Source organism: Malassezia globosa (assembly GCF_000181695.2).
Source record: "Malassezia globosa CBS 7966 chromosome Unknown mgl_sf_14.1, whole genome shotgun sequence".
NCBI classification, from domain to species: domain Eukaryota; kingdom Fungi; phylum Basidiomycota; class Malasseziomycetes; order Malasseziales; family Malasseziaceae; genus Malassezia; species Malassezia globosa.
The window spans coordinates 64,709-87,053 of NW_001849856.1; the positions used below are offsets into that span (position 1 = coordinate 64,709).

A 22,345-nucleotide genomic window follows, 5' to 3' on the forward strand; every position below is an offset into this window, starting at 1 on the left:
ATTTTCGCTTGTCTTTCTCCACTCTATATAGTGATGCGCAGTCGACCTTGGTTTTTAGCCTCGCGCAGCTCCTGCATAGCCTGAATGGCGTCCCGACGGCCAATCGCGTGCTGCACATCAGTTTCTTCGACCATCATGAAGGGATTATGCAGTCGCTCCTCATGCAGGGTATAAATGCCTGTGGTAACTCCGCCATTTCGGCCAGCACGCAAATCTGAGACGAGCCGCTCCACACCCGGATTATTTGGAAGCACAGCTGCACTGAATGCTGCATTCGAAGCCGTGTATTCGTGTCCACAATACACAAGCGTGTCAGGGGGCAATTCTCTCAGCACAACGTTCAGAGCATGATGCATGTCTTTCGCATCGCCCTCAAAGAAACGTCCACAGCCTGAAATAAATAGCGTATCCCCAGTAAATACACCGCGCTTCTTTTCTCCCTTTTCTCCCTCTTGGAGTCCATTCGGGGTCTTAGCCAGCTCCTCGATCGACCGCTCATCTTCCACGTAGAAACAAATACTATCGCGCGTATGGCATGGTGTGGCATATCCTTTAACTTTGACGCGTGCATCATCAAATAGGACAAATTCGTCGCCATGGCGAACAACTTGAGTTACACTGGGGATGTCTGCCGAACCGCCCCACACCGGCCGATTAGGATATGCCTTGGCAAATGCATCGTTTCCGCCAGCATGATCGTAGTGGCCATGTGTCGTGATAGACCCTACAATATCAGCATCATCAAGTCCGAGCTTTTGTGCCGCCTGGCGCACGGCCGGCACGTCATATGGATCAACAAATACCGCCTTGGGACGCGAAGTCAGTGGTGTCGACATGAGGATGTAGGCATAATTATCTTGGCGGACAGGGACGGGCACAACGCGCATGTTTCGTCGGTAACTTGGCTTGGTGATGGATCGTAAAAGTGTTGGTCGCCAATAAGTCCGTAGCAACATTGAGTCAAAGTCAGAGTTGCATGCAGTCTATGTGGCTTGGAACCAATGCACGTGAAGCTCTTCCACATCCGAATTCACGAGAAGCGAGATTTTCACCGGTGACGGCCTGATTGCCCACATGGCATTCACCAAAAATGCAATTATTTGAAAAAATAGGTATCGTACATTATCATATACGCCTGGCCTACCAGCCTAATTATTTTGGCTAAACTTATATCCGCACTTGGGACAATCGTAGAATACAGTGGTGCCTTCATCAGCACTTCGCAGTTGAAGTGTGTGGTAGTTCATTTCTTCATTGCCGCAACCGGGGCACTTTTCTTTGATGGTTGCTTGCTCCATCGTCTCAAGCTCGCGCTCGCCATCCGCATGGCTCACGAGCTGACGCTTTTGACGGAGAACAGAGGGGAACGCTGACGGGTGCGAGCGTGTTACAATAGAAAGATTATCGTAGACTGGGCGTAAGTAACATGAACAGTCACGTACTCCTTGCATCGTGCGTAGTGCCGCATGGTGCACATTTGATCACATCCTCATTACCCGGCAAGTCCAAAAGATTCCCGCACGCATGACAGAAGAGCAGCGATCCAATTTTGTCTGCACCAGGTTGGTTATACGATCTCACAACGTACCTGGTATGCCAGACGTTACACCAGCGTCCGTCATATCATGCACGCGCCGTACGAGGTTCGTTTCTGTCTTGGGCTTCAAAAAATGTACCGCTCCAGTAGTGGCGAGACTGCGAAAAATTCCATCACCAGCGAAGTAACTGGTCACGTGTACAATCCTTTCGATGTGCAAGCGCAACAAAGACGACTGATCTGTGCGTGTAAAATCCACAACTCTATGCGGTGGTATGAAGCTAGCGGAATCGTATACCATACAGACGTTCAAGCTGTTCACAGCTTTCATATACTTCAGACCGGATTTTCTGCACCTTTTCTTTATCAGCCTGGTGGTCAGATCTGCATGCCATGCCTTGTAAATATACGTACGCCGAATCCAAAGAACCCTTGAGCGTCGATGATGCGACGGTTTTTGTACTCCTGGGCACTCTCACACTGTCGATAGAGCTCCTTCATCCATGACTCTTCTACACGACGCTCAAAAGCGCGCAGCTCAGGCGAGTTCTTTTCGCGAGAGAATCGCTGCACATTGCCCCCTTGGCGCGTAGATGTTGTCGTTGCTGTGACATACGGATGCTTCGCAAAAGCAACAGGATCGACATAGTATGAAACTCCACGATCAAAAGTCGTGCGTTGCGCACGATGCAACGACGTGGGACGCCAACGGAAGTCTGGATCTGATACCATGAAAAGGTTGGGGAGGTATGAGAGAATGGTGAAGAGCAGAAGGATAAGCAGTGGCAGTAACTGGAACCACATTGCTGTTTGATTACTTTGAGCGGACTGTTGTCCAGCCTGCCTTGCTCTTGCGCCTGCGCCAGGCCGATAGTAATGCGTGCGCATCCCTGGTCCACCAAATGTAAAGACAGGCGTAGATCCAAACGGACCGCCGCCCATGCCACCGCCAAAGAACATGTTAAAGAGGTCCTCTGGGTCAATATCCGGACCCATTCCAGGTCTCATGCGTGCGCCGCCGCCTTGAAATTGTGCAAATGGATGAGCTGAGCCAGTAGCCGAGGCGTTGCCAAAGCGGCTTTCTGGATCGCCCCCAAATCGGTCGTACATACTCCGTTTGTCCTTGTCAGAGAGGACAGTGAAAGCCTTTGATACGACTGTGTAAGTAGATTACACGTACGCTTAAATGCTTCGTCGGCACCGGGCGCCCTATTCTTATCAGGATGAAGTTGAAGAGCAAGCTGAGCGGTATATGTTAGCGTCACTTTTCGATAGAAAACATACTTTTTTGTATGACTTTTTCACTTCTGCTTCATCCGCTGTTTTTTGGACGTTAAGGACAGCATAAAAGTCGCCACCCGCGCGCTTGACGCGCCGAACAATTTCGACCTGCTGCTCAGTATACTCGCGCTTTGTGTGACCATCATTTGAATCCCGTGTTTTGGTAGTATTGGATGCATAAATAGTCTCTGTAAAAGACTCTTTCGGTGAGTTGGTGGTATTTTTTTCTTGTGTTGGCTCGCCCTGTGCACCCTTTTCTTTCAATCGCGTAAAGAGAGCCATGGCCTCTGGCGTGGAATAAATCGCAATACTTTTTCGTGCCCACTTTAGCGCCGCATCTGTATTGCCATTCTGGTCATGCTTGTACGCAAGATCCAACGCCTTGCGCGCTTCCTCTGCCTCCATGACAAGGACGCCTTTCACAACTGGCGGAAAACGGACGTGACGAAAAGGCAGAAGGACGTGGAGCACAATGAAAGGAAGTAAGCGCTCCACACTAAAGGCTTGATTATCTGCTTCTGCCTTCGACTTTAAAGACTGAACAATCTAAAGAACAGTCTATGAGTGTATGTAGAAGAGAATTAGAACATCATGTCCAGCGCAGACTGCGACATTTCAACACCAACAAATACAGCAGCATTTGCTGGGAATGCACGGGCCATAGCTGGACCGAAACCTTTGAACAGAGCACCGACACCATCAGCCATGACTGTTTTGCGGGCACAGTCCATAAAGCTCTTATATGTGCCTTCAGGTGCACCCTGGTAACGAGACTTCACAACATCAGGAGGAATAGCCAAAGCCCAGTTAGCCATCCCAGCAAGACCTCCTGCGGTGATGGTCGTTACAATGTTGAGGTCATTCGGGTCAGAACCTGCAGGAGTAAGAGAACGCTTGGCAATCTCATAAGCAGCAAAATAAGCAGCACTTCCTGGTCCATCACGGGCAAGCGTACCACCAGTTCCCTTGAATATAGAGCGAAGGCCACCTTCCTTGTACAGCTGTCGAACCACGTCAACCGGGCCGTTATACTTGGGACCAGAGGAAGACTGGCCCTGAAGCTGGAGCAGAACCTTAATGCGCTCAGCAGGACCAGCTACAAGCACAGTTGGAATGGCACTGAAAAATCCTGCAGCGGAAAGTTCAGCCAGGCTCAAGGTAGAGTTGGTCCTGTTCGGTGTTGCAGCATAAACCAATTTTTTTCCCAGGTCGTACGAAAAGAATGACAACGCAAAAATAGGTGTTACTCCAATCAGGGGAGGTCCCATTCCACGGTATAGACCCTTGACTCCATCGGCACGAATCGTTTTCATTGTCACATCGATGGAGCCTGAGTATGTGCCTGGAGGTGCGGTCTGCAGACGTGTTTTAATCAGGTCAAATGGATGGCCTACCAGCACGGCACAGATTCCACCGAAGCCACCAGAAATAAATGACTTGATAGATGAAGCAACGCTTGTCGCTTTGGGTTGCAGCTCGATGTACTCCGATGCTAGGTCGTCGGCCATGATGGTTACTGTAGGGCAAATAATGCGGGGCTCAGGCTCGTTTAGTCGGGGTCTTAGCCGGACCGGTGCTGCAAGAAGAAAAAAAAAATTATAAATACACACACCACCCACGTGGTGTCCATGTGGATAGAAAGTTTATACTATACCGTGCGAACGACGAAACGACTTCAGGACGTTGGACAGCATGGGTGATACGTTTGCTACGCTGCCGGAGTTCTTTGAAACGGAACTTACGGAAAGCCTCAGATCACGGACAGAGTCGCTTGTCTCTTTCCGCGAGCTTGGACCACCAGATCTGTGTCATGTGCTCAAGTCAAACGGACGCAAAGACCTAGGCTCGTATCACCTCGTGTCTGGTGTGGATGCATCATCATCTGCGACACTTGCCACGTACATTACGAGCCTGTCCTACGAGTTGGAGCATAGCACAGCTTGGATTGGTAGCAAGTCTACTTTTAAGCTCAAGGGAGGCGTATATTGCTGCTTCAATGCTTTCTCGCGTGTAGACCTACGTGTCGAGGTTTGTATTCCTGGAAGTGTACAAGCATACACGGTCAATGTTCGCGGTGAACGCGGCGAAGCAACGCCAGAGATTTGGCAGGAGACATATCTATCTGGTGTCTTGCGCGCTATCTTATATGCGGACGATCCAAACTATTCGTTGTTGGGCTACAGGAAAATTGATCCAATACCGACACCTGATCACGAAGTGCGTTTCCTTATGGCTGCGGAGAATCTATTTTTTAAGGGATGGCAACTTGGGAGTGAGCCTGAAATTCAGGTGGCGACTATTGTAAACAACCATCTCTCGGTAGGCATTTTCAAGTACTTCGGCGAGTTGTCGCGGTATGAACAAGCAGTAAATCTTTTTGAAAAGCTCTGGGCTCGGGAACACGAAGTTGCTGCTCTTGTGGCAAAAGCATATCTTGGAATGAATGAAGAAATCAAGGCTGTACAGATTATGCATAAGTCGCTCCAGCAAAATCCTCACAGTTATGTTGTGTTGCATGTTGAAACCGACTTTTTACGATCCAAAGGCCAGTTGATCTGGGCGGTTGAATTGGCGAAACAGGCTGTCTGCTGTGCACCGAGTGAGTTTGTAACGTGGGCAAAGCTTGCTGAATGCCACATTGAAGCCGAAAATTGGGCAGAAGCATTGCTCACACTGAATTCCTGCCCTATGTTTACTTACAACGAATATGATCTTCATCGCATCCCTCCGGCCGCACGCACACACTTCCCTATCCCTCCTTTGGCCCTTCAAAGCAAGATATTGGATGAAAGTCAACTTGGAAATATCGAGACCGATCCCGCCCTAATGCGTTTGCCTGCACCTGCATTGCGTGGTACTTTTGCTTGCGCCTATGCGATTTTAACCAAACTTGTCAGTAAGCTCGGCTGGGACGAACTGCTGAGGTATCGATCAGAAGTGTTTGTAATGGAGGAGGAGTATCGAAACCAGAGCACAAAGCCTTCGTCGAAGTCCAATAATACAACTCAACACGATACGTCCAGTGGAACGTTAGACAAGTCCAAAGAGGGGCATTGGCTTTCCTTTACTGACAAGCGACTGTGTGAACGTTGGCTTGATAACTTGTTTATGGTTCTTTATGAAGACCTACGCATATTTACGATTTGGCGCGCCGAGCAGGCGCATTACGATGCTCAGTCTCTTCCGTACGAGCGTCCAGGCTCCGATTGGGAGATCCTGGGTGAGCTGGCATTGCGACTTCATCATCCGGAAGAGGCACATGATGCATTTGTGCAATGTATCCTGACCAAAAATAGCCCCAAAGCCTATACGCATCTGTTGGAGTACTTCACTAAGATATGCAACGTTGAGAAGGCACTCTCTATGGCCATGCATCTGACTGCGTATAACCACCGCTGGTACGGTGATAATGTGTTTCCAGGCACAGTCGGAAAACATCTTTTCCAACTTATAAAGGTGGAGGGTCTTGGAAAAGTTTCCAACACACTTGTTTCCATGAAGCCTCGACCAGCTATGCTTCGTCTCATGCAATGGTACTTTTCATATGCTCAAGATTTCCGATTGCCAGGTTCTCAGTCATGATCGACCAGTTACATAGATCTTCGATCTTAGGCAATAAGATACAAGTCTCATTTCGGATTTTGCCCCGACGACCAACGCACAAACGTGTGGAGGATCGCTATCGCTGCATCTTCCTAAAATTTTGTGGGTTCATTTGACAAAGCAAGATTGGTTGTAGCAATTTTGGTGCATGGAATATATATATGTGCGAAGATCCATAAACAGGTATTTTGCGCCATCTTGTTAGTATAACACCTCTCACTGACTTACCAAGTTCTTAAACCTTAAGTTGCGTGAAAGAAGGTTCTTGATATGGCAGAACCGCTTTCACCAACTCAAAATTCTCACACAGTGTCAAACGTACGTGTTAACTATTGTCCACGGACTTACTTGAAGCAGGATGAGCCTGAAGTGATCCCTATTTCCATTCCACCGAGCGAAGCCGCTAAGCTAGCTGAAGATACATCGCCGAGACATGTAGAATATGCCCCTGTCTCTTCAATCTTTGAGCAAGCAACTCATAACTACCAAAACACGTCTGTGGCTTTTGAAAAGGATCATGAATCAAGCCGCGCTCCGAGCATGCCAGCTCGGTCAGCCGCTTCGGCTGGGCAGGCCTGGAACACTCTGACCAGTGCACCTAGTCGAAGCAGTCTGAAGCCCCTGACTTCTAGAACAGCTCGAGGGAGGAGAGCTTCTGTGAATTTTCAAGATTCCAATGCGACCGGTCCCCGCCGCCTCTCTTACAGTAGCTTTAATGACGATCCGACTACTGATAACAGTGATGTTGTTATGGGACAAGGTGCCACAACCCTCGAAACAGGAGCTCGTATTCCACATTCAATTAATTATGGCGGAGAGGAAGAGATTAAATCCGACATCATCATTGTCGAGTGGGACGGCGACGACCAAGAATTAGGAACAACATGGTCTTATTTAACTCGTTGTTATATCACTTTGCTCGTCGGTGCACTTGCAATTGCGTCTTCTATGACATCTTCACTTCCATCAATGCTCATCGAGGGCATCTCTGAACACTTTCAGGTATCAGAAGAGGTTGTTAAATTGTCCTCTTTTATTTTCGTGGCTGGCTATTGTCTCGGGCCGCTCATATGGGCACCTTACTCTGAACTGTTCGGTGTCCGATGGCCTTTTATCCTTTCCACTGCCGGATCAACAATTTTTAACATGGCATGTGCACTTTCACCTAACATTGGTGGTCTAATAATTTTCCGATTCCTGGCTGGTGCTTTTGGATCATGTCCTCTGGTAGTCGGAGGCGGTGCCATGGCTAATATCTGGCCCAAAGAACTGTTAGGTCTTGGCATGTGCCTGTTCTCTATGTCACCAATGGCAGGCCCATCTTGCGGTCCACTCATCGGTGGGTATATCGCTGTTGAAAAAGCCTCATGGCGCTGGGGCTACTGGGCTTGTACGATATTGACTGGTTTTCTAACCTTGCTATCATTTCTCACTCTTCGGGAAACGAATCCTGGAATCAATTTGAAGAAAAAAGCTAGACGACTCAGGAAAAAAACCGGTGATGACCGATACAAAGCACCTGTTGAGTTGCGTACTATTGAGATTCGAGAAATTCTTACGCGTTGGATTCTATTACCTATTCTTATGTTTATATATGAACCAATGCTTCAGGCAATGACTATGTACATGTCATTTGTTTATGGTGTTCTTTATCTTTTCTTCGAGGCTTTCCCAATTGTTTTCGGTGTATACCATGGATTAAACGAACTACAGATTGGTCTCACATTTATGGGTTTCTTCACAGGCTGCATTATGGGCGGCTCTTTTTACTCACTTGTTGAGAACAGACGCTACGTTACCTCAATGAAGAATCACCCGCAAGGGATCCTCCCGCCTGAACAACGTTTAATGGTTGCTCTGTACGGTGCACCTTTGCTCGTTATTTCTTTGTTCTGGTTCGCTTGGACCTCTTATAGTTCTGTCTCCATCTGGTCAACAATTGCAGCCAGCACAGTTTATGGCATTGCTATGTTTTTTATATTTGTAAGTACTGCTCCGGGATACTAACACAAGCAGTTTGCGTTGATGACATATATAGCTGATGCGTATCGAGCGCAAACAGCATGCGCTCTCTCTGCTAACACTATTGTTCGGTCCGCGTTCGGGTTCGGTTTCCCGCTAGTACGTGTGCCCCTAACCTGTCCGTTCAACCATGACTAACCGTCTTAGTTTGCCACGCAAATGTATAACAGACTAAATCCGCAATGGGCCACGTGTTTGCTTGCTTTTATTGCGGTACTCCTTTTTCCGATTCCGTTCATTCTGTTTCGCTACGGCCCATGGCTTCGCTCCAAAGCCAAGTATGCGTTCGGAGAATGAGGTCAGCATACCCCAATTCATAGAACCACGAGGAAGTGAATCATACACACAGTTGAACGATTTATAAACTTGTGCCAGATGTGATTGGCGAGCGTCAAGAGGGTATTTGGAACGGGTCTGAGCTAAGATCAAATAGAGTGCCTGCACCCGAAAGTCCAACAACCAATTTCATTCCACGGACGCCCGAACAAAATTCCGACAAGCCACGGGATTTGTGGAAAATTATGTCAGTTTAACCAGGTCTTGCTACGCACGTGTGTGAAGGTAATTTTAAGTAATCGATTTTAATTGGTCCGATCTTGCAGTAGCGGAAGAAATCTCCATCTTCCTCGATATAGCGCAATAACTTCCGAATCGAGATAAGGTTCCAACTCTCTAGTTGTAATCAGCAGGCTTAGGGGCAAGCTGATTCTCACCTTCATCATGTCTCAACCGTACGAAAATCCGGTTGACCGTCGCAAATGGACACCAGAAGAAGATGGCATGTTGAAAATGGCTATGAACAATCTTAAAGATTGCCGAGAAACCCGTTGGACAGAAATTGCCGCTAGCGTACCCGGCCGATCGGCGAAGGCCTGTCGTAAACGCTGGGTCAATGGATTAAATGACCGCCTCAAGAAAGGATCTTGGATGAAGGAGGAGGATGATCGTCTCCGAGAAGCTGTAGCAATTATGTCCAATGATTGGGCAAGGATTGCCGAATATGTCGGGCAGCGCTCGGGTGATCAGTGTAGCAAGCGGTGGCGCGAAGTTATTGACCCAGCTATTAACAAAACTTCTTGGACTAACGAAGAAGACGAGCTACTAGTAAGCCTGTTTCATAAGCATGGTTCTTGCTGGCAAGTCATATCAACTCATTTTAACAACCGGCGCGCTCTGCAATGCCGCAATCGATGTTGCAAGTTGCTTGGCTTGCACGCTCACCCTCGTAAGAAAGCGTGCAACTATGAAAAGCTAAGCCCCTTGTCCTCTGAGTTTGTATGCTCGCCCATCGTGAGTCCGACACTGCAGGCAGATTCAACGGGTGTGGCACCTCTCCAAAACGGATCTCACGATGCTACTGTTCCTGGAGATATGCTAAACTTAAATAACCTTTTCTCTACTCCAGCAGAAAGTACAACACCGAATAAACATTCACTTGGTGTTTCTGAAGAAGCCAATTTAATGAATTATGCAAGTCAGCTTGAACCAAGCAGCAACAACACTACCACGTCTTATCCAAGTAATCCGTGCAATGATTATAACGATGTGCAAACAATGCAATTCATTGAAGCATGGAGTAGAGTGCAAGGTTATGCCTCGGCTGAACGCAAAGGACCACCAGCAGCTTTAAACCTTGACCTAGAGACAACGCTATTCTCTATGTCGACACCAACTGAGCCAAACTATTCGCCTTTCTTGGACTCGGCAGTCTCGCTTCCATCTAGCACTCTAACTACACCATGTACTCAGGGTTTGACTGATGCCTTTGTCCTCAATAACTACGATACAATTAACGGCATGCAGCAGCCTTTGCTTGCAACTTCAAACTCTTGCGACGAAAGCGCCAAAGAATTCTTTCTTCCGAATCATTCATATCATTTTAACAATGAATGCATGGCGGATACTGTCAAGTTACCTTCATCAGAGAGCACGGCGTCATATGAGGGATACCTACAAACGGCCATTCAAAATCCGGTATTGGTTAGCGAACCAATACAATTAGATCCCTTCAACATTCAACCATATAGGGCATACTAGATTTGGAAATTATATTAGGGAACTCGTAAAAGTAGAGTCGTCAGGCAATAATCTACAATTTCGAAAAAAATTCAAGAATTTAATTATATTAGTCCTGTATTAAAAACACAAAATTATTCTAATATGCATATATTTGAATAAAATAAATATTACATTAGATTCAAATAATAAAATGTTTTTCAAAAATATGATTTATATTTTAACATTTATTGAAAATATGGTAGAATTGAATTTGTGTTTATCATATATAATATAAAAAGTAGATTAAATATTTAAAGTTTCTGAAATCTTATTACAATGAATTTTACAGTTGTTACTGGGATCATCTTTAATTAAATATTGATAAACCAATTATTTATATTTCAACAATTTCTGGGTTGAGTGAAAATCGAATGTTACATTGTTTGTATCACGTGCTAGTAAAGTATGTGCTTGTTCTCTTCAGTTCGACAAGATTCACGCTACTGATCGTGAGTTTTTTCTCTTGCTTAACGTGTTGAGTTTCATCGGGAGACAGGTTCACTTGTTTTGATTCGAGCTGTTTAGATTCTCATCCTTCACCCGGAATGATGTGTTAAGTTATTGCAGCCTTATTGAGCTTTAGTCCGCCCTGCAATTTTGAGAGTTCGTCGTGTCTTAGAGCACCAAATAATATCCATTTGTATGTGCTCTCCCTATTACATTTGAGTATCTCGAGTGTTGATGAGACGGGATTTACACTTTGTTTATGTCTATTGTACTATACAGTTTCGGTCGCCTACATAGTACTGGTGAAACCGTCATGGACAGCATTTACGCTCACGAAAGCTTGGATGGTGAGCAAATTCATTCGAAGTATGGGAAGATCGATGATAAACTCCACCACTGTGCCAGGTCCTCCGCCAAATACCAAAGCTTGGGTTCGTTTCAGACCTCTACCACGGGCTGAAATTGTTGGTAGATCGATAATTAATGAACACTACTCAGCACTACAACCAGGGCATCCAGGTCGGATCCTTCAGGTGGTAAGTAAGGCGCATTTTTTAGTACATACCTGAAGGGCAAGCTTGCTCGGATGGCTTGCATAGTTGATTAGGTCTAAAACGGCTTGGTTCATTGGGGTGATTGTTGTCTGCGCAAATCGTTAGACATACGCAATAATGCAAGTCACGTACCTTATCTTGACCGAATCGACAAGACATAAGACGCGCACGTTTAACAATTTCTAACACATTTTGTTTCACGAGATCAATAGTGGGTTCCAAATTTTTTGCATGCTGCTGCATTCCACTGAACCAGAACCGGACTTCGTCATGTACGAAAATACCCAAATAGTCTTCTAATCCGTGTTCAGATGAGGTTAAAGCAGTACCTAAAGCCATGAAAGAGCTGGTAACAAGGCCTTCAATGCCAATTGGTCCGATAAAATGCTGAATATTGGGACTCAATCGGAAAGGTGTAGGATCGGGAGACTTGAAATGCGGAGCTTGCGGACTGAATGTAGGGACCATATCAGACATAATAACTGCACCGCTTGAACGGCAAAGGTGAATTCGTCCTGGATAACGGGCACTGATAAAGAGAATGTAGGTAAGGAACATAGCAGCAGCCATTTGCAGCGTGAATTGCTTGCGCATGATCCAGAGATCAGATGGCGACGCCATAGTCTTGGTGATAAAGTTGGTGAGGATTTTATCCGAAATCATCTTCACGCTAATTTCTTCCAAAAGCTCCATGCGTAGGTTAGCAAAGTCCACATTGGTCCGTCGATGAGAGCCTCCATCCCAAGTGCTTCGCATTTTCTCGACCCAAGCCACGATCGGATCGTCCTTTCCGATACCCGCTTGCTTGCAATGACGCTCGTAGACATCCTGAAGACTAATAAAGGACTCTTCATAGGTAAGCAAGCGTAGCTGTGGGGAAATAGGGACTGCAGTAGGCACATTGAAGATTAAACCGCGTTTCCGGGTTTGAATCTTCCGTTCCAAGACGGTATTCAAAAGACGCAAAAGTTGGAAAATACGCTCCTCCCGGCGGCAGTACCTGGCAGAGGGTAATTGAACTGCAAATGAATGAAGGGAGCCTTTGTTGCTGAGAATGGTAATTCGTCTATTACACATTCCGTTCGAGCGCAAGAGTCCATATTCCGGTAGGAACCGGTTGATACGCACAAAGTTCGAATTATTGTCTTGTAGCTTGAGATACTGACCGGGGATTTCCACTTCATCGAACTTCTGGTGCTGAAACTCGACCAAGTAATGAGAGCAGTGTTCTAGGTGCTGAAGTCGAGGGCGTTTGTCTAGAGATTCTTCGTAGCGATCGCGCCAACGTCGGAGCCTTGCGACATATTCGTGTAAGTTTGGCTTGCTTGTAACAAAGTCGCCTTCAAACGCTGCTTTCAATGGACCGGGCGGCAAGTTTTCGGCAAACAGCTTGACATTCATTTGCGACGTTTGAGGAAGTTGGCCATTGTCGGACGTAAGCGGCGCGCGGTGGATATATTGCTGAAGCGCATCGTTCAATAAAGCATTCGTAAGGCGATAGATATCCTCGTCGTTGCTGGGCTTGAAGCGCTGCTGGAGCTGTTCTGCCATATTCTCCATGGTCAGCGCAAGCAAAGGGAAAGCCGTCTTGAGGATATTCAGGATCTCTTCGACGTAGTCAGCAGGATATCGGGACGGGTCTTTGGTAGAGTCTTTCTCGTCTGCCTCCTTTGGCTTCACCTCGTCCTTCGCGAGACCAGGCTGAGATGCCTGTGGCTGGGGCTCTTTGCCCTGGGCGCGTAAGGCACGTTGTGCGAGCAACAGCGAGTTGCGTTTCATCAAGGCAAAGTCTTCCTTACTTGTGCGCAGGTAGTAATACAGTGACTGCGGGAAGGACTTGGCAATTTGCATAAGGAGTTTCCGCGCAAACTTTGACTGCCTGTGGGAGAGGAGCTGGATGAGTTGAGGAATAAATGTAATCCAATACCAAATGGGTGTCTCTCCATTGTAGTTATCACAGGCTTGCCACAAAGTGCCTTGAGCATCATCACAGTCTAGGAGCCAAAGCACGCGCACGAGAATTTTTCGTGCTTTGGCATTTTTGTAAAGACCTGCTGCTTGCAGGTAGCAGCTGATGGCATTGGCAGCAAAGTGCATGGCTGCAGGCTTCTCGCGGAACAAACTGTCATTGTATCGACCCCACTCGGTCCAAGACTTGGGCAGGTTCAAGTCCATTTGGATGGCAGTCGCAAACGCTTGATTCGCCTCATCGCCCATTCCAAGTTTGTTCAGGAACATGCCCTTGAGGGAGAAGAACTCGGCCTTTTGCGCGGCTGCAAAGAACATAAGATTCGTATTGTTGATGACATTGAGTCCTTGCGTGAGTTCATGTGGATTGTGGTAGTGACAGCGTGCCTGCTCACGAAGCTTCAAGAAAGCCTCTTGGATCTCAATGTTTGGCAGCAAGTAAATTTTGGTGAGAGAGCTGATGCACACGTCCTCGAGCCCATGCTTCCGAGCGACATGCGCAAACCTATTAATGATCCACGCCGTCTCGTGATAGCCGCGGTACGCATACGAGTTGGTCGATGAACCAGGGCCCTCGTTTCGCTGAATGAGTGAGACCAAAGGCAGGTAGGCTTTGTTGACGCTGGAAAACACATGCTGACGCCAAGCGACGAGGTCACTCCATGCATTGATGTCGTCCCAAAGATTTGGCAGCCGTTCACGCCACGTCTGCATGAGCGTTTTGAGCTCAGCCGACCGGTGATTCAAATTTGTGGCATTCGTATGAGCCAGCGAGGCAAACACTGTGCTAACTTCCTGCAACTCGACAAACTGCTGGAAGATCTGCAACAGCGGCACATGCGCCTGTGACACATGCACTGGCAGCGTGAACCACTTGTACAGCGTGAGCTGAATGGCTTCATCACATATGCGGCCGAAATCGGAGGGCTTATCCGGAGCCGCTTGCGACTTGAGTAGCGCTAGGTACGCCTCAAACACCTTGCGCCGAGGGGTACTCATGACCTGCAGGCTCTCGAGTGAGCGCTCAAGCGACTCTCGTTCAGCTGTCCAGTCCGATAGGCGCCATGCACATTCCAGTGCAAGGTCCTGGTTGTTTTCCAGCTTCGCTAGGTCAGACAAGACATCCCATTGCTGCAGTTCAAGAGCTGAAAGCACCCAATGATCATCCCATAGGTTGTATTCAGATTCGGTGAGCGGCACACCAGACGTACGACCCTTTACCTGCGCCGCTTCATACAACACTTGTGCCTCGGCAAACTTGCCGCTCTGTTCGTACGCAAGGGCAGCATTGGTCTCAGGGAACATACACCGACGACGCCACAAGCCATAGAAGTAGTCTGCCTCACTCAGCTCTGCGTATGCCTCGGCAAGAGCATCCTGCGTTGACTCTCGGACCGCATCGTCTGAGCGAAGGGAAAACAGCTGGTGTTGCAGCTGCTCCATCGAGACGTACCAAGCCTGGAACGTCTTGCCCAGATATCTGAGGACATAGGGTGGTATCTCGAGCGTCGGCGAGCATGCCAACGCGCCGCCAAGTAGCGACTGCACAACGTTGGGTCTCGCAGGCGCCTGGCGAAGCATGTACTCATGTGTGACGCACCCAATGAGAGCATGATTCAGGTCTGTTTGGTGTCGCTTTTGAGTCGTTCGCCAAATGGCGGGAAACAGAGTCTGCCAGAGAGCGTCGGCGGCATTCGCATCGAGATACTGCAGCGTGCGCAGCGCGTTGACAAAAGGCTGTGTCGTTCCGCTCTTCATCATCTGGGCAAACAGATTATCGCCATCACACGGCTCGCCGACCAAAGGACCCGACGTGTCGATGGCCGCGAGAAGCAAGTCGAGAACCTGATGCAGCCAGTAGCGTTGTGCAATGCACTCCCAGCCCTGTGTACCGAGCAGATAGAGAAGCCGGGCGGACATGGAGCGAGTGAGAGACGCGTCAAACAAGTCGATGAACTCGCGTCGCAACGAAGCATCCGCATGGCAGCAGCCCAGGAGGAACGCGGGCTCAAGCCGTGCCGTCAGCTCCGTGCGCGCAAGCGCGGGATCCTTGTAAATCCCGAGAATCAGGTCCATGAATGCCTTCGACAGAGGTAAATCGCGATGTTCAAAGCACAACATCTTGACGAGAATCCCAGCCTTCTCCTTAAGCGTTGGGAATGGCTCAGGCTCTTTGAGGATCCACACCCGCATCATCGAGAGCAAGAAATGGCACAGTTTTGTACTAGACGACTTTTCCACAAGCTGCACGACAGCACTGAGGAACCAGCGCCGCTGGTCGCCCAGATGGGAGATGCGTGCTTTCAAAAGCTGGAGCACTTCCATGAGCATCTTGAGCGTGCTCTCGCCACCTGCAGCAGGCGCTGCGAGATGCTCTTTCGTGAGCCGGGTGAGTGTCTTGATAAGTAGGGGCTGATGCCGGTCAATGCATGTCGGATGCGTATGTGACCAAGCGGACAAGAGCGTTAGTGCACTTGCTAGGTTCGTGCCGGAACGAAGTCCCTCGGTAACGGCCGTTTCGACACTCGTACAAAGCTGAGCCAGATCCTCGGGGAGTGGTGCATCATCCTCACCTGGTGGCGCCGCCGGCAGCACAGAGCAGAGACGTTCCAAGGCAGGGCGCGCCGCATCCAAAAGCACAGGATGATCGCTTGCAAGCGTCTTTTCCAGTAGTTTTTGCATCTGGGCCATGTGGCTGAAAAGCCACTCCTTGTCGCGGTCGCGAGAAATCACATCGAGCGTCGCGAGAGCATTGGCAATGGGCCCAACGTGCTGCTCCGACACGTCCGTGTGAATCAGTGCACGCTGCAGCAGAGCGAGACGAACTTGCACGCCGTGCCACGCAGGCAGCCGGTGAACCTGCTCCAGAAGAGAAAACGCATGCTTCGTGACATCATTCGCTGTGATAGATTCCATCGACAAAGAGATGAATCGAACAAGGAAGCGGAAGACCAGGTCACGCAGGTGCAAGGGCATCGAGTAGCTCACGGACAGAGATGCAGAGGCTAGAGTCGCCGTTGACGAGTCTGCGTACGTGTCGGTGCCGGTCTTGATGCGCTTTCGAGACACGGACTCGGCGTCACCACCCTGCGCGTCCGTGTCGGCGGAGCTTGGCAAATCCCATTTAATCAACAGGTCGATAAGTTGAATGGCAAGCTTCTTCGACTCAGCAGTAGAGCTGCTCGCAAAGCCCAGCTTCGCGAGCGACGTGACCATGTGCGGCACAAACAAGTCGCGGCTGTCGTAGAACAGGTCTGAGTACCGCACAAGGAGCTGAAGAATAGAGCAGAGCTGCAGTACATTATGCCCTTCGTCAAGAAGAGTGCGCTTCGTCCACTTGACCCAGAGGGGCGTCTGCCCGTCTTTGCTAGGCACACGCTCAGGAAGCGCTGGCACCAGGGTATCAAGCGCACGACGTACAAGGGCCCGGCCATCACTGGGCGTTAGACGCAGCAGGCCCACATACACCTGACCAGTGATCTTGATGGGGCTCTCGAACTTTTGCAGGAAGCGTGAGATAAAGAGGTACGCCGCATGCTTCACAGTGACATCTTCGAGCGGGAGGAACGACCACCCAAACTTGATGGCATCGAGCTTGGACGTGCCCTCCGCCGCGAGCACATCCGCTCCATGCTCAAGGATCAATGTGCTCATCTGGAGCAGCTCCACACGCAGCTCATCGTCAGTGAACATGGCCATACCATGGCCCTGCACGATGCGCCATACTTGATTCACCACGAGCAGGACCATCTCCTTGTTCAGTAGGGGCTCGTGGTTCGCAGCAGACACGATGGTGTGTGCACACTCTGGCTTCTGGCTCGACGCTGCTGATGCTTGCGTCTCGACGGACAGTGGCGCCTCCTCTGCTGCATACGACGATACGAGCATGGGATTCAGCAGCACCCGCAACGCATACGTCTTGCGCACAGATGCTGCATGTGGGTCTGCGATTAGATGCACGACACGCTGCATGAGTGCCCGCTTTGTCTCTACGCTGCCTCTTCCACACACGTACTCGTATACGAAGCGTGTGTGGGAGGACAGGTCACGTGCTTGGTGGTACGTGTACATGTCTAGCAGGGACATGTGCACGTCGACGAGCGGCTCGTGGCGCAATGCCGAGTGCAGAAGCGACAGATAGAGAGGCGTCAAGGGCGGCTGCGTCGCGAGCACGTCGGCCTCGGCGCGCCGTTGTGCATGCATGTCAGGCGTGTTCCATAGGGCAATGAGCCGATCCAGTACAGGGCGATGCACTAGGAGCCACGACGATGAAGAGGGGGTGCCGTACGCGACGAGCGGCTCGATGAGCTGGAGAGCCACGCGGATGTGCGTGGTCTTCGACGCATCTGACAAGAGCGGCAGAATGTACACGTCGGCACGCTCGTCGAGCTGGCGTCGAAGCGAGGCGCCGTGGTCCGAAGCCAGGGCGAGACGCAAAAGACGTAAGAGCCGTGGGTTCTGCAGCTGGTCGCTCTCGAAAAAGTAGCGGATCGTGTGCTCCGCAAAGTGGTCGAGAAAGAGCGTCAGCATGTCAGTGAAGGGCGTCGGACCACTGCGGCGCAGGTGCGACTCGATCTCGGCCACGTACATGAGCAGGCGCGGCAGGAACTGGTACGCCGTGTCGGGCAGCAGATGGAACACACGCACGATCGCGGCTAGGGTCTTGAGCTGTTCATTCGTGTCAAGGGAGCCAGCAGCCGCTCGGCGCAGCATCGCGGGCTCAGCAAGCGCCGACAAGTGGTCTAGAAGCTTGACGCCAATCTCGACCTTGAAGTAGTTCGTCAGGAGCTGGAGCAGATGCGCGAGGCCATCGAGTCCCGCTGTCGTGAGCCGGTTGCGGTCTGCAAGTGTCATCAGGATCGGCTGCAGCCCGCTGCGCAGCAGGTCCTTCGGTAGCTTGTTCTGCTGTGCAAGTGTCGCCTTGAGTGAGTGGTACGCGACCTGGACCACCTCGTCCGACAGCGAGTACAGGCACTTGAAGTACACGGAGATGATGCGCATCCGCATCGTCACATGCTCCTGGGTCTGGAACTCGGTGCACTGCATCGCTGCGGCCAGCAGCTGGATTGCCACGACGCGTAGCTTGGTGATGGCGAGCAGATTCTTGTACAGCGTCGTGCGGCCCACGAGTGCCTGGTCGTCGGCATCAGCAAGAGCAAGGGCCTCTGTCAGCACGCGGAACAGCTCTTCGTTGAACGCCGGCAGCGGCCGCGGCAGCTGCAGCGTGTACCTGATGGCATCAATGTGCCCGATCTGCATGCCGAACGGCAGCGCACGCAGCGGCTTCGTAAAGATCGGCAGCAGCAGCCGGTCTCGCTGCGGCTCCAGCAGCTCAGTCACACTGCATTCCGTCAGCCGTGCAAGCAGCTCAAGCGTCCGCTGCGTCGTCTCACGAGCGATCTCATTCGCGGACGACAACTCCGGGATCAGAATGCCCACAAGCCACCGCAGATGCGGCGACGACTCGTTGTACACTTTCGCTGCGCGACTCGTCGTCTCGTTCGCATCGTGCTTCGGCGCCTTGCCTGTGTATGCCTGCTCCAGCACATGGTACAGCGTCGCACTGATCCGCTCAATGTCGCGCGGCGGATCACTCGGCATGTCCTTCAGCATATATAGCAGCGCACGCACAATCTCCAGCTGGTGGTCGGCGACCCAGTTCGCGCCGAGAGACGCGCGCCGCACGAGTGTGTCGATGCCGATCCATCCACCGAGCCGCCGGTGCCAGTGGTGCTCGTAGCAGCGCGAGCAGAATGACGACGCAAGGGCATGCATCACGGTGTGGCCCAGACGCGTGCGCGTTGCCGGCACATGCTCACAGTCGTCGAGGAATTGGCGCACGATCGCCAGGAGGATCTCGAGATGCGGTGTGTCGCCTTTCATGTCGACGCCGTCGATCGAGTGTGCCATCGCCTCGAGCATCACGAGCGTGAGCGGCAAAAGATGCCGCTGCGACACGCCGCTCTGCCCCGGCACCTCGCGCGTGATCTCGGTTCGCAGCGTGTGTGCATATAGCCCCAGGAGGAACGACTTGACATCGGCGCGCAATCCCTCATGCGACGCCGCACGGAACAGGCCGATCGTGATGCGCCGCAGCTCCGCGCGCAGCTCGTGGTCCAGGGCGTCGTTCACAAGCACGACGGCCGCCGTCGTGAGCACATCGAACGCCGGCCGGTGGTACGCCTCGTCGGCATCCGCGAGCTTTGCAAGCGCCAGGTCCATCGCCGGCAGCAGAGCACACTTTGTCAACAGAGCCATTCATGCCAAGGGCGATCGACGGCGTCGTGCCTGCGTGGTACGCGAGCGTCGGCTGCTGCTGCAGGAAGCGCCGGTTCCGTCCACCGAGCTTGCCGAGGATCCGCATCGTCGTGTGTGAATGCTGATGGTTGTGTGGGAGCGGCTTCAGGTGCGTCCAGAGCGCCGCCATGATGTCCTGGATGTACGGCTGCATAATGGGATCGAGGAACTCCTGCGTCAGGTTGTCGATGCACAGCTCCAGAGTCCGGAGCCCCTGGCTCACAAGCTCGGACGACGAGCGGAGCGCCAAGACGAGCGGGTGCATCAGTTGATCCAAGTACGGCAGCAGGACACTCAGGCGTACAGGCACCGTCAGGCACAAGTCGACGAACAGATCGCGGTGGCTGGGATCAGCCGCATCCAGCAAGAGATTTAGCTTCTCCAGCAGCACAGGCAACAGCGGCAACACATCCTTGTACAGGAGCTCGAAGCGCCCGCCACCTATGCTGCGGAACAGTGCCCGGAGCAGGAGGAAGTAGTTCGTCGGCTCCTCGGCCTTGGACGCACACTTCAGTGAATGCATGATCAGATGCGTCAGGTGCGGCTCCAGCACCGACTCGTTTTCCTCCGGGAAGATCGTCACCGCCATGAACGCCATCTTGAACAGCCGCAGACTCACAGACGCAGGCGTCTTGTCGGGCGTGCCGAGCGCATCGAGGCGCTGCACGAGGAACTTGAGCAGGATGTCCACAAAGCGCCGTGTTACCGCATCGTTCGACAGCAGGTTCTGAGGAATGCCCAGCAGCGCCGGCGCTTGCAGAATTTGCTCGAACAGGAACGGCATGTGCGTCGAAAATACCTCATGGAACGTCTCGGGTGGCAGATCAATGAAGATGTTCGTGAACAGGTCGATCATGTCTTTCTCCTCACGCCCGTCGCGCTGCGTTTGTAGCAGGCAGCAGCGCACGCCGCCCACAAACACGCGGCCCATCACCTCGCCATCTGGCTCAGGAATCCCACGGTGTTTGAACACCGTCACAAGCGTCTTGAACCCAAACAGCAAGTTGCGGAACAAAAAGCGTGCATTCTTCATGGGATCGGCCACATGCTCCAGCACAGCTACCGAAGACTGGATCAGCTTGGCCTGCTCGATCGTGATGGCCAGTTGCGCCATCTGCGTCTGCTCTGCACTATCCTTCGCCTGCACGTCGACATCGTTCTCGTCGTTGCTCTCCGTCCGGCCCCGCAGCTGCCGCAGGTCCTCGCCCAGCCTTGCGAGCTCCGGTAGCTTGTCGAGAAACGTAGAGAAGATGCCCTGCAGCATCACAACCGACCGGTCCGCATGCTTCACGACGATCGTCTCCACCAAGTTCAACAACAGCTTCACACACATCGTCTGAATACTCGGTGCGAGCGTCGGATCATGCAAGAGCTGGGCATGCAGGTTGATTACCCGCGTGATCTGCTCCGTCGTCAGCTCCTGCCGTACATGATGCATAAGATCCGCCAGCATGCTGACAACAAGTGGGCGCTGAAGCTCGCGGATCGTGATGCCCGTGCCCAGTAGCACACGCTCGTCCAGCAGCGTGTCAATCTGGCCAACAAAGTGCACGCGAAAGTCGGTTGACAGAATATGCCGTGTCGCCACCAACAGCTCCTTTCTCGTCACTGCATTCTCGGGGGGACAGTCCTTCAGCAAGCGCACATTCACTTCCGGCAGCAAATGTGCATACTGCCGCACAATGGGCGCTGAGCCTCGCAACACGTACGCAAGGAACGACATCGTCTTGACCTGCGTCGTTACCATTTCGCCAAAGAGAGCGCGGTTCTTGATGCCCGGTGCTATGCCCACGAAGATTTGTCCCCGCTGCCGCGCTGCCTCGTGCGCTTGCCGTTGCGGAAGCGCCTGCAATGTGAGGCAATGTTCAAAGATCAGCGGCACGAATATATTGATCGCCGAGCTTACGACGTGCCTGTATGTCTGGAAAATCAGCACAATCGCAATGGGGCACTCTGTCAGCACCTTGAAGCTTTGTGAGCTTTTCAACAGTGTCCGCGGCGCTGAAGGAGCAGCAGCCGTCGTCGAAGACGCCGATGTCGTTGTCGAGGCCGATGCTGTCGCTGTTGCAGATAATGAAGCGGTGCCGCCTGGCGTATGGTCCTGTCCTTCCGATAGTGTGAGCAGCGCATCCTCCTCACCCGGCACAGCCACAGCCTTCCCCGGTGACTGCTCTGTGCCGAACGCCTCAGCGACCGCCGACCGCATATTTAGGTATAGCTTTTGTACAAGCTCAAGGAACGGCTGGACTTGCGACTGCAGCACCGCTTTAAACGCGCGATGCAGGTCGATGATCACCTTGAATGCAAGCGTGGCATTGTCTTCGGTATCTTCCTGGACAATCTTGAGCATCACCTGCATCAAGCGATCTGTATGAGGCCGAACTGCCTCATGCTGCGGGTACCGGTATATCGTCTCGATGAGTCCATGCCGCAAGCGCTGCTCCGGCGCATCGGACACAAATGCACACGCAGTGGTTTCCAGTAAAATCCATCTGCACCGGCAGCACCGCATTCAAAAAACTCATATAGTCCACATTCACATACACCTCTATCATCTCCTTGATTTCCGTGACGACAT

General features: G+C 51.3%; 9 protein-coding genes across 9 annotated transcripts; 3 read left to right on the forward strand and 6 right to left on the reverse strand.

Moving 5' to 3' along the window:
• Positions 1-23: 23 nt before the first annotated feature.
• MGL_4086 (uncharacterized protein) lies at positions 24-887 on the reverse strand (the record flags this gene model as incomplete). The annotated part of the gene is made up of 1 exon (XM_001728699.1): positions 24-887. One exon carries the CDS (start codon positions 885-887, stop codon positions 24-26), a length of 864 nt encoding a protein of 287 aa, XP_001728751.1.
• A 931-nt stretch (positions 888-1,818) lies between these two features.
• MGL_4087 (uncharacterized protein) lies at positions 1,819-2,647 on the reverse strand (the record flags this gene model as incomplete). Its single annotated transcript, XM_001728700.1, has 2 exons — positions 1,819-1,908; positions 1,952-2,647. The coding sequence occupies 2 exons, from the start codon at positions 2,645-2,647 to the stop codon at positions 1,819-1,821; spliced, it is 786 nt and encodes a 261-aa protein (XP_001728752.1).
• A 108-nt stretch (positions 2,648-2,755) lies between these two features.
• On the reverse strand, positions 2,756-3,223 carry MGL_4088 (uncharacterized protein; the record flags this gene model as incomplete). The annotated part of the gene is made up of 1 exon (XM_001728701.1): positions 2,756-3,223. One exon carries the CDS (start codon positions 3,221-3,223, stop codon positions 2,756-2,758), a length of 468 nt encoding a protein of 155 aa, XP_001728753.1.
• A 176-nt stretch (positions 3,224-3,399) lies between these two features.
• On the reverse strand, positions 3,400-4,326 carry MGL_4089 (uncharacterized protein; the record flags this gene model as incomplete). The annotated part of the gene is made up of 1 exon (XM_001728702.1): positions 3,400-4,326. One exon carries the CDS (start codon positions 4,324-4,326, stop codon positions 3,400-3,402), a length of 927 nt encoding a protein of 308 aa, XP_001728754.1.
• Positions 4,327-4,510: 184 nt separating this feature from the next.
• MGL_4090 (uncharacterized protein) lies at positions 4,511-6,400 on the forward strand (the record flags this gene model as incomplete). Its single annotated transcript, XM_001728703.1, has 1 exon — positions 4,511-6,400. The coding sequence occupies one exon, from the start codon at positions 4,511-4,513 to the stop codon at positions 6,398-6,400; it is 1,890 nt and encodes a 629-aa protein (XP_001728755.1).
• A 291-nt stretch (positions 6,401-6,691) lies between these two features.
• Positions 6,692-8,740, forward strand: MGL_4091 (uncharacterized protein; the record flags this gene model as incomplete). The annotated part of the gene is made up of 4 exons (XM_001728704.1): positions 6,692-6,739; positions 6,779-8,404; positions 8,438-8,542; positions 8,591-8,740. The coding sequence occupies 4 exons, from the start codon at positions 6,692-6,694 to the stop codon at positions 8,738-8,740; spliced, it is 1,929 nt and encodes a 642-aa protein (XP_001728756.1).
• A 423-nt stretch (positions 8,741-9,163) lies between these two features.
• On the forward strand, positions 9,164-10,480 carry MGL_4092 (uncharacterized protein; the record flags this gene model as incomplete). The annotated part of the gene is made up of 1 exon (XM_001728705.1): positions 9,164-10,480. One exon carries the CDS (start codon positions 9,164-9,166, stop codon positions 10,478-10,480), a length of 1,317 nt encoding a protein of 438 aa, XP_001728757.1.
• A 1,022-nt stretch (positions 10,481-11,502) lies between these two features.
• Positions 11,503-19,392, reverse strand: MGL_4093 (uncharacterized protein; the record flags this gene model as incomplete). Its single annotated transcript, XM_001728706.1, has 1 exon — positions 11,503-19,392. The coding sequence occupies one exon, from the start codon at positions 19,390-19,392 to the stop codon at positions 11,503-11,505; it is 7,890 nt and encodes a 2,629-aa protein (XP_001728758.1).
• A 130-nt stretch (positions 19,393-19,522) lies between these two features.
• Positions 19,523-22,279, reverse strand: MGL_4094 (uncharacterized protein; the record flags this gene model as incomplete). The annotated part of the gene is made up of 1 exon (XM_001728707.1): positions 19,523-22,279. The coding sequence occupies one exon, from the start codon at positions 22,277-22,279 to the stop codon at positions 19,523-19,525; it is 2,757 nt and encodes a 918-aa protein (XP_001728759.1).
• Between the last annotated feature and the right edge of the window lie 66 nt (positions 22,280-22,345).